Source organism: Myiozetetes cayanensis, unplaced genomic scaffold (genome assembly GCF_022539395.1).
Source record: "Myiozetetes cayanensis isolate MyiCay16 unplaced genomic scaffold, myiCay2020 scf21, whole genome shotgun sequence".
Lineage (NCBI taxonomy): Eukaryota > Metazoa > Chordata > Aves > Passeriformes > Tyrannidae > Myiozetetes > Myiozetetes cayanensis.
The window spans coordinates 5,038,681-5,049,496 of record NW_026087423.1 but is presented as its reverse complement, the minus strand read 5'-3'; the positions used below and the strand labels follow the sequence as shown (position 1 = coordinate 5,049,496).

At 43.6% G+C, this 10,816-nt stretch overlaps 1 protein-coding gene across 6 annotated transcripts in view; it reads left to right on the top strand.

Moving 5' to 3' along the window:
- MED15 (mediator complex subunit 15) overlaps positions 1-10,816 on the top strand; it is a 40,660-nt gene that overhangs the window by 15,286 nt on the left and 14,558 nt on the right. For 4 of the 6 annotated variants that reach the window (XM_050318842.1, XM_050318838.1, XM_050318837.1 and 1 more), the window contains exons 2-8: positions 4,689-4,776; positions 5,974-6,025; positions 6,486-6,515; positions 7,281-7,496; positions 7,983-8,245; positions 9,049-9,426; positions 10,541-10,633. In XM_050318842.1, coding sequence (XP_050174799.1) covers positions 4,699-4,776; positions 5,974-6,025; positions 6,486-6,515; positions 7,281-7,496; positions 7,983-8,245; positions 9,049-9,426; positions 10,541-10,633 — 1,110 coding nt within the window. In that variant the 5' untranslated portion in view covers positions 4,689-4,698. Of the gene's footprint in view, positions 1-87; positions 252-4,688; positions 4,777-5,973; positions 6,026-6,485; positions 6,516-7,280; positions 7,497-7,982; positions 8,246-9,048; positions 9,427-10,540; positions 10,634-10,816 lie in introns of those variants that run through there. The other 2 variants (XM_050318843.1, XM_050318839.1) reach the window with 1 other exon arrangement.

Below are 10,816 nucleotides of genomic sequence, written 5' to 3'. Positions count from 1 at the left end.
CCCAGCGAGCCCCGCGCCGGCTCTCGCGAGAGGCGGCCGGGCTCGCGCCGGGACTTCGTTTCCCTGGGGCCGGCGGCGCGCCGGAAGTGCCCGCGCGGCGCTTCCGCGGCGGCCGGAGCGGAGCGGGCCGGGGGGCAGCGCTCGGGGCCCGCTCGGTGCCGGCCCTCGGGGCCCGCCGCAGCGATGGACGTGACCGGGCCCGAGACCGACTGGCGCAGCACCAACTTCCGGCAGAAGCTCGTCAGCCAGATGTGAGTGCACCCACGCGCGGGCCTCGGCCCCGGCCCGAGGGGCTCCCGCCCCCCCCGGGGCCGTGTCCCGCCTGTCTGCGCTGCTCTGCCGGGCCTCTCCGGCCTTCCCCGGGCTGCCTGCGCTCGTACCCGCTCCCCGGTGTTTCCCCCGGGCCGGTACCAGCATTTGCTCAGACTGTTTTTTTACCTGATTTCTCCCATCCTCCTTCCGTTGCACTTCGCTCTTCCCCAGAAGCACCGGTTCCCGGTTCTGCTTGACAGCATCTGCTTTAGGGCCTCGGTTTTGGCGGTGTCCGTGGTGGTGCGAAATTTGACATATTCAGTCCTATAAAAACGTCTGTTATGAGCTTACTTCTGACTTTTTAGGGCAAATGCGAGATAAAAATGCTGGTGATTTAATGTAAAGTTCAACTTGTTGCCCATTCAGTTGTGAAACAGTTGCTTTACCTGAATTACTTTACTGCTCTGCAGGCTTTCCTTATTTTATGGAAGGCTCTTCTGCCCTGTGCAAGGTGGTTGTTACAGAAGGGAAAGCACTGTTCATGGCTCCTAAAGTAATGCTGAAGTCCGAATTTATGTAGGTTCGAAAAACTTGACCTTAATTTGTTGATTATAAGGATTAATATCTTAAAATGGACAGTCTTTTTTCTAAGATATATAAGCAGTTTGCCCTTTGACTGCCTTTGGTTTTACTTCACTGAAGGTGCTGTTCCAGAATTAAACTGTTACAGTATTCATTAAAGAAGTAACAATGATGTGCATCTGTCAAAGCCATGCAAACTCTCTTGGTGCTCAGAACTGATGTTTCACTTTCCAAACTTTCTGTAAAGTCATTAATCTTAGGTTGATCCCTTGCTGCTTCTCCTCCTCCTGCTGCTTCATCAAAACAAGCAAAAATGTGCCCTTGAATGCTCTGTAGCTTTGAGGAAATAAAGACAATAACTTAAATGTGTTACTGTTCACATAACTCCTTTTGAGTGCCTTGTCCTAGCTACTGGGTACAGAACTCTTAATCTGTTGCAGTTTCACACTTGGCTTTGCTTTACAACAGTAGATTTAAGTCTTTTGGGGTTTTGGTTTGTTGTTCTCTTAAAGAGTGACGTGTGAGTGAACATTTCAGTGGTGCTGTGGGGAATAAGTGTCCTGTGTCAGTGGTCAGTGTGTACGATTGGGTTATATATATATAATAAATAATATATATATTATTTATATGTATTAATTGATGACCTAAGAACCTTCTCAGTGCTGGGTTCTGTGTGGCTGCAGGCTCAAGCAGGACTTCTGAGATCAAGGAAAACCTGAGCCCAGGTGACTGGGGCTGAGGAGCAGCTTTGGCTTCTCCCAGGATGTTCCAGGAAACAGCAGTGATCTGGTCTGGGTTGTGCTGTGGTACACCCAGTTCATGGTTGGGTGCAGTTCCTGCCCCAAGCTGCTTCCAGGCTGTGTTAGGAGGGGATTGTGTTGAGAGTAGAAAAGGGATGTAACTCAGGCTGTGGGATGTTCCATTAATTTCGTGTTTGGTTTTTTGCTTGAAGTTTTCATAGGTATCTTCTCACTTTACTTAATAGCTCAGCTGGGTGAAAAGAAAGAATGTGTGGGCAGAAAAAGAGATGAGAATGTGGAGAGCACGTGAAAGGAGGAGAGTGAGGAACAAGCAGGCAGGAAAAGAGTGGAACAGCTGAAGTTTCTTGAGTGATGAAGGGAAAAATAAGGAAATGAAGATCACCTGCATTTGCTTCTCTTCATGAAACACTTCACAAAATCAGTTCATAAAGCAGCCTAAATTTTGTATTCCAGCCTAGGTTGTCTGATGAGAATTTGGGCAAAAATGTCCAAGAGGGCAGATGTTTTTCCCTTCCTGGAAGTGTAGAGGAAGTGAGGGATTAGTTATTTATAAGTGCTTATTTTGACACAACTGTGAACTGAAGAAGCTACTGCAATACATCTTCATTTCAAGTGTTTGCCATGCAGTGAACCTGATAGTGAAATTTCTCAAAAATAACTAAGGAAAAGTGGTTATTTTTAACCTTGCTTGTTCTTCAGTACTGCTGATGGCAAAGCCACGTAGACAGTTGTACCAGCATGACTTGGCAGGGGAGGCTTCTTACCTTGTCACCTCTGCCAGAGGGAATCCCTCCTCTTGGAGGATATGCTTGTGAAGCTGTGAAGGGAGGATTCTGTGTGTAGTGGGAAGGGTTTTTTCATCTCTGCAGAACTGGAAGGAAGGTAATGCTACAACAAGGCCTTAGGGAGGCTGGATGGTCCTTTGCATTCCTCGTGCAGCTGAAGGAGTTGTGCTGGGGACCTGGGACCTTCAGGCCTCTGCATGTTCTGTCAAGCAGCTGTGAATAAAGTAGTGTGAGTGATTCCTTTGGGCCTGCTGCTGGGGTGTGTTACAGGGGTATTCCCCCAGCGAGGGCTGCTGGTGATGAAATTTGTTATGCCCGATCCGTAACAAACAGAAATGTTGTGTGGGACAGTTATCTGCACAAGAGCAAGTGAATAAAGTTTAATATAGTTGGTGGTGTTTACTCTGAGATTTTTAAACCTTGTAATGTGGATACATGAGGCTGACAGCTTACCAGCACACTCCCCCCTGCCCACCCATTGCTGTTTTAAGCAAGAAAGGTTTGTTAACTGAGTGTCATAGTGATGAAATATTCTATTTGACAAGGCAGCATGTGGTGATTTTTACATGTCTTAATGTGGTGTTGGCCCTGGAACTCATTGCCCTCGTGCTTTGTTGAAACAACTGATTCATGCAGTCGTGGTGTGAGCTGGGGAGGGAGCTGGTGTAGGTTTGAAAGAGAACGTGTTTTGCAAGATGTTTCGGCTAGACCAGTTGGCCTTAGTGAGAGGTTGCACATATTTGGGCTGGAAACAAGTTCTTGGAATGGAGGGGGAATTCCTGAAGCTGGTGTTGGTGTTGAATGCTTCATCTTTTAAACCACAACTTTTGAGTTTTGTGCATGAAATCAGAAAGGCAGACTTTTTGTGCACATATTATCACGCATTTGCTAAGTGCTCATGACACAGATGAAGGTTGGATTGTCTGGTACCATCTAGTTTTCAGAGGTTTGTTGAGTTCAGTGTTCTGCCAGGATACCATATGTTATTTGGTATCCTTAACTCTGGGCTAAAGCTATGACTTTTAAAGTGACTTTCCTAGTCTTTTAATGTAAATATTTTTATGTTGATTGCAGTTGAATGTGTAAACAGGGAAGGCCTTGTGTGGTTTTTTTCTTCCTCCCAGTCTAAACCTTTTTTGGAATGCTAACAGATAGAACATGGAGAGCTCAGAGTGGCATTTTTGGTAATGCAGATGTAGTTGTAATAACATGTCTTTCGTGTTCCATAACTTCAAAAGGAGAAGGTAGATACATGTAAGAGTAGATGATTTCTCCCCCTCCCCCAGGTTCCTGGTACCAAGTTCCACATTGATCACTGTCTGTAGCCCAGCCACTAAGTACCTACGTTGCTTTCTTTACTTGCCTCTGCATAATCTTTGTCTTCTCTTTTTGCCAGTTCAGTTTTCAGTGTTCTCAGCATGAAAGGCATTGCCATTTTACTGGGACTGGGGAGTTAAGGAGGAGTTAACTCTTCAGAGAGTAGTATGGATTTAGAGACAGCCTTTCCAAAAGGGAAAGCATTAAAAAAGGGGTTGTCAATAAAGAATTGGCTGTAGCCTCTTCCTCCACAGCAGAGCTCCTTCATGAGCAGTTCACTTTAAGGCTTGTTTGCCCATGGAGGAATGGTTATTCTGCATTATGTTCAGATTCAGCTTCAGTTTAAGTAACTTCATATGTAAGCAGCATTTTTTAGTATCTGCCAGACCACACCAATAGGTTACCTACATCAGGTATGATGTTCCACTGTGTTCTACCTTGCAGGCTGCAGCAGGTCAGCTGTCTGCTGCTGGTTTGTGAGGAAAGGGAATGAGTTGTGGCAGCCTGAGCTCCTGCATTTTAAGGCTGTAGCATCTGCTCTTCACTTCTGTGGCTGTTACTCAGTTAATTCAGGAAGCTGACCCAGCTTACTGCTTGTGCAAGCAACGTTCCTGCTGCACGGGAACTGGTAGAAATTCAGGGGAAATTGTTCCCCAAAAATGGAATACATTAATCTTATCATTCACCTTTCCTCAAATGAACAAGTTGTGGTATTTTGTCAAGGTGGTAAAATAATGACTTGCCTTGCAGTTGTTCTTGAATTTCTGCAAAGAATATTTATGTTGGCTTTGTTCTCCATCATTTGAAGAAACTTCAAAGGGTGGTGATTTTAAGTACTTTATGTGGTGTTGGTTTGGGGTTCTGTTTGTTTGGTTTATATCTATAAATGAGAGAGGGGCAAAAATCTGTTTTACAGACCTTTCTAACTACAGAAAGTATTTACTGATGTCCTCAATTAATACCCAGCCTTGTTTTTTCCTCTTTTTTTCAGTGATGAAGCTATGAGGAAAGCTGGTGTTGCCCACAATAAATCCAGCAAAGATATGGAGAGTCATGTGTTTATGAAGGCCAAAACAAGGGTAAAGCATCTCTGTTTGTTTCCAGAAGTCATTCCATGTCCAAAGAATTTTGGAACAAATTGCAGAAACAGCAAATCCAGTGCACTTAGTTAACTGTCTCTGCTTACAGTACAGAGTTATGTGAAATTTTGATTTATATGTGCTTCTTTTACCCTGAGGGAAGTGAGGTGTTCTGCATCCAATATATGCATCAAACTGGACTTACTGCAAGGCATCTTTGCTGATGCTGCAGCATTTAATGTCCGTATGGAACCACAGTTTTCTTACCTGAATGTTTGTGTGTGGTGAATTGCATAGAGTTTCATTTATCTGCAGTGTAGCACCGTTCCATGTGAGCAGGTGGAGGGTCAGAAAAACCTGGGCTATCAATGAAAAGGCTCTGCCAAGAATAACACCAAGGGAAGCGCTGTGGTCTCTGAGAAAGTCTGGCTATAATGTGCGATTCTACACTCTACCAAAACATAAACTTCTTCCCTGGAGCTGTGTTAGGAGAAATTGGATACTGTTGCTGTCTCCAAACAAGCCACATTTGCGATAGAGCTTGTCTTGGTGAAAATTTTAAAATGCTGATGTCACAGATCTGTGCCTGGGGCTGGCATCCTCACTGGTGAGTTGGTAGTTTCATGGGCAGGAAGGCTGTCTCAGCCCTCTGCAGTTTCTTACATGTTATAAGGAACAGGAATTAAATGCTGCAAAGAATATTTGTCTTTTCACTTCTGACATTTCTGTCATGTTGGTCTTCAAAGTTATTATTTCACTTGTATTTGTAATATGTACTTAGCTTAAAAAAAGGTAGTATGAATGTGACATAATTCAAGGGCTAAAATAAACCAGTGCTAAAATTAAAGCAAGATTTAATTCTTATGAAAAGGACTTACAGTGGATAAGAACTGGAAAATGGATATATTGGTTTATAATGTTCACATATTGTGATCCTGTTAGTGTGCCTGTCAGAGAGGTTCTTTCCTGTGAATTTTGTGGTTTCTTGGCCTTCTTGTACCATCAACTGCAATGACCTATTAGTAAAAATATTCTGACTTAATAAACAGACTGTTTCTTGGAATTGAACTGCTCTGAAAAGCCCTCAGACACTGCAAAGTAAAATCTGGTATGTTAAGGAAGAATACTGAAGAACCAGAAAGTAATGGTTGCTCTGTTTTTATTTCTTATGCTGAAATACTCATTTTTCACCTTTAGGAGGAATATCTTTCTCTTGTGGCCAGACTTATTATCCATTTTCGAGACATCCGTAAGTGATTTTTTATTTTTGGCTTGTTTTTTTCTTAGTCATGGAGTTGCTCATCACATCCTCCAAAAAAAAAAAAAAAAGTAAATTTTAGGGTTTCTGCATGTGACTCTTCACAAGTTGCTTTAAAAGTCTTTCTGTAATATGCATGCCTAATTTCTAAATACTATTTCTTTTACACATCACCTATAATTGAAAAGTGTTTGAGAAATTATTTAAACTGCCATTTAGACTAGTTTTCTTCCTTCCTAATTTTTTTCTTTATTTTTTCCTCCTTTCCATTATTTATGTAGCATTCTGGTTACCAAATTGGCTTAATGCATTTTATTAGAACTACAGTAGATACAGATATTTTTATTTTTTAAGTTATGTGAATATATTTCTTGTAGAGAGTGTATCTAAAGGGCCCAATTTGTGTGTGTGACAAGATTGGTAAAGATGATTAATTGTTTTTTCTTTGCAGACAACAAGAAATCTCAAGCCTCAGTTAGTGGTAAGAGTTCATTTTTGTTGTTGTTGTTGTTTTCTTCCTTCCCCCTGTGCTCCCCATTTTTAAGTAGAACAGCTTAAAAATTGGGGCTGTAGATACTAAGGAAAAAGCATCTGTGTGTTCCCTAGCTGGAATATTACATGCTGCTGGAGAAAGAGGGGGTGCTGTGTTCTGTACCTGATTAATGCTGCTTCTGCAGCCTGTGTTCTGTTTTGCCCTCTTAAATTGCCATTCCCTCTTTGACTTCACTTTTCTGTGTGCCCAGGATTCAGTTTATGAAAACTGTCTTAAAAGGCATTGAATTTATCCACTGCATAATAAAAATTATGTTAGAGGGGGAACTATATAGCAAAATACTTCCTCTGGTCTGAGCATTGATTCTCCATTTGACTTCAGGAGGAAGAGGATCCACGGTGGGATCCTCTTGGTGTTTGAGTTTATAAGCTGTGTATCCTCATGGACTTTTGTTGGCAGCTTGTTTCGACTTGTGTGTAAATGTGGAGTTCCTGTTCTCTAATGTATTTAGAATCCATGTGGGACTTTGGAACTCTGAAACACTTTGAATCATCTCCACTCTACATACAGAGAGTCAAAGATGTGCCAGAAGCCTCTTGTCTCACAGGCAGAGCAGTGAATCTTATTTTCCTGGGGTATTGGATCTAGTCATGGTCTGAACCCAACAGATCAGAGAGTGGAGGATGGGGAACAGAGGATTTGGGGCAGACAATTGCATGGCTGGCTGCATATTGGTAACTGTTTTCTTTGTAGATCCGATGAATGCCCTGCAGAATCTAACTGGGGGTCCCACAGCAGGGGCGCCTGGGATGGGCATGGCTGCCCGAGCTCAGGGAGCTCCCATGAGTGGGATGAGTGGCCTTGGTCCAATGGGACAACAGATGAGTCTCCCAGGGCAGCAGCAGCCTCCTGGAACCTCGGGAATGGCCCCTCATGGTATGCCTGGAGTCTCTACAGCTACTCAGCAGAGTAAGTATTCGGTTTGCTTCAACCGCTGAAATTGTTATGTCAGCTTTTCAGTAATAACTCTTTTCTCCAAAGAAAAGGTGCTGAAGAGATGTCATACTCCTGGCTGAATGAGCCAGGAAGAATTGATTTTTAAGTACTGCTACCTAATGGGATGCCTTCCTCAGTATAGTGAGGAACAGTCTAGTCATATGAGCAAATTCTTTCATCTTATTGTCAAGTTTTTGTAGAGCTCACTTACGTTTTCTGTAGTGCAGTGCTTCTGCTGGTGACCTCAGTGCACATTTCCTCCCACACGTTTTTATTCTCTTTACCTAGGTTACTGACTCAATGTGTGTGAATTTGAAGTTAGTAGTAGAAAGTATCATTCATTTTGCTATTAATGGGCCTCATCTATTCGAGGAAGCAAAAGTATATGCTGCTAATGAAGGATGTTAATCTCGCGCTGTTTGGGTCTCATGTTTTCAGTACAGTCTGCTTTCTTTTCAGACCAACTTCAGCTCCAGCAGATTGCCCAGCAGCAACAGCAGCAGCAGCAGCAGTTCCAGCAGCAGCAGGTGGCTTTGCAGCAGCAGCAGTTCCAGGCCCAGCAGTCAGCCATGCAGCAGCAGTTCCAGGTCCAGCAGCAGCAGGCAGCGGCCGCTGCGGTGGCACAGCAGCAGCAGCAGCAACAGCAGCAGTTGCAAGCTGTCCAGCAGCAGCAGCAGCACATGCTGAAACTGCAGATGCAGCAGCAGCAAAACCAACAGCAGGTGATGACAAACAGCTACAATGGCAAATGAGGTGATCTGTGATGGGCTACTTGTCAAGTGAAGCTCAGCCTGTGTGGAAGTAGAGTATCAGCTCTGCCTGGTACCAGCACTTTTCCACTTTAGGGCAGGGCTTCAGGTTGGCAAGATAATTTACAATGATGTATTGCATCCTGGAGGAAAGACTTAGAGATGTTTCATTGCTTTCTTCTGTCATAGCAATAGAGAATTGAAATCTTTGTCTCTTTCTTTCTATAAATGTCAGGATTGTCTTTCATTCTGACAGGAATAGGTATGTGGGAAAGAACAGTACTTGAATTACTGTAACAGTAGTGGCTGTTTTGTCACTGTGTGAATAACATGTTGCCACTTTAAAAAATATGTGCCATGCACAACATATATATATATATCTACACACACAGGCACTATATATATATATATAAGGCAAAAAAAACAGCTGAAGAAACTTCAGCTGTCATATTCTTGTGCAGTTTTTGGTAAAGGGTGGTTACATTTGAAAAGTGTGTCTGAGCCCATTTGTGCAGGAGAACCTGGTGCACTTCACCTTTGCCTTTGAAAATTGTTTTAGTAGTGAGGAAAGCTTGTAATGTCAAAACTGTGAGATGCAGCACTAGGTAGGGTTGAGACATGAAGAGTGAGTGGATAAAAAGGTTGGACTTTCTCTTTGGGCTTAAAACATCAGCCTGATGTATTAGGATTCTGTTTGCTCTTGGTTTATGCTATAAAAACAAGCCTGCTGTCGCATTGCTGGAAGCTTTAGCATCCTGGCTTCTCCTGCTTTTCAGATGCAGCAGCAACAGCAGCAGCAACAACTACAGCGGATTGCCCAAATGCAGCAGCTGCAGGCACAGGCTATGCAGGCACAACAGCAGCAACAACAGCAGCAGCAGCAGCAGCAACAAATACCACAACAACAGATACAGCAGCAGCCACCTCAACAAGTCATGCAACAGCAGATGCAACAGATGCAGCAGCAGCAACAACAACAGCAACAGCAGCAGCAGCAACAACAACAGGTTGCTCAGGCACAACAGTCTCAACTTCCACCACAATCCCAGCCTCAGCCCCAGCCCATGGTGTCTCAGCCACAGGCAATCTCAGGACAAATTCCCAGTCAGGTTATGCCTGTTACTCTTACGCCACAGCAGTTAAAAGCCATGCAGGTAAGGGCTGGTGACCAGCTGATATTGTTGGTTTGTTGTGATCTTATAGAGAAATAAAAATATATTTGATTTTTGCTAATAATGGAGTAGGAAAACCATAACTTGTTAAGAGCTCTGTAGCTAGCATGTTATAACTACAGGGTGTTTAAAGGTTTGTGTCTGGACCTGCCAGTAGAGAACAGTTTTGTGCCTAAGAGTAGGAGTTCTGGAAATCTCTGAAAACCATTTACCCAACTAATATTTAAAAAATAATTTCCTGTCTTACTCTTGAATGGACAAGTGAAAAAAAGCAGAAGAAACAAACTGATTAAAGAAAAATTACCTCCATGACATTTGCTGTTCCAGACCATGAGCAAGTGCTTTGAAGAGCCTAGTTCATTTGGCTGGAGCCAACATTGGCTCTCCAGCATGCTGACTTGGCTTCTGCTGCCTAGTTTAGAGGTTTTGGTCACAGTTTAAGATACTGGCTGTTCCTGCCTTGAAGAGAATGTGGACAAGATTATAGTTTTAGTCTGTTGAACCTCTTGTTGGGTCATCCTCTTAATGGTGCAGCTGTTTGAACTGCTACAGTCAGTTCTGTTGGGGCTCCATATGTGCTGTTGAGCCAAAGCTCAGACCTGTTTTTCTTTGGGCCTTGCTGGGATGGGGGTGGAGTGTCAGCCACACTTGGGAGATGGATGAGTTGATATGTCCATTTTGTGCTCCTACCAGTTAAGTTAGGAGTAGTTAAATGCCATGTTGTCACACTGACAGTTGTAATTAATATATAAATGTTTGAAATGCTGGTCATTGGTAGGTGCTTGAGGGGAAAAAACACGTGTGAGGTTAACTGTTTACCAGAAAGTTAAGTATCTAGTATTGTCATAGAAGACCTGATAATACAGGGAAGAAGTTGCAAGAAGAAACTGATTTGGGTGTGCAGTCTGTGGGAAAACTTCTAAATGCTATAAACATGGGAACTTGTTTTCACTGGGAAACCTCAAAGCCTTTACTCTGTGAGGCTGATCATGTCTCCACACCCTTTTTTATGGGGATAGTCAATCTAATAGAAACAGAAGGGTCATACCCTGATCATGTATGTACGTTTACTTTGTTTTTTCTTTTCATACTCAAGGTAAGAGCTCAGCTGGTGCAGCAGCAGCAACAGGCAGCGGCAGCAGTGCAAGCAGCTCAGGCCCAGGCTGCTCAGATGGGAGCTTCAGGGCAGGTAAGGGCTCGGGAGCCACTGCCACTGGGCACAGGCCTGTAGCAAGTGCATGCTAGAGATGAGCATGGAGATGGGTTTCTGGTGGTGGTTTTCTGATGAGGGGTCTGACGCTGGTCGTTCCCTCTATAAAGGGGATATGGTCTTCTCTGCTGTTTCTCCTTTGCCTGGAGTCAGAGGCAGGAT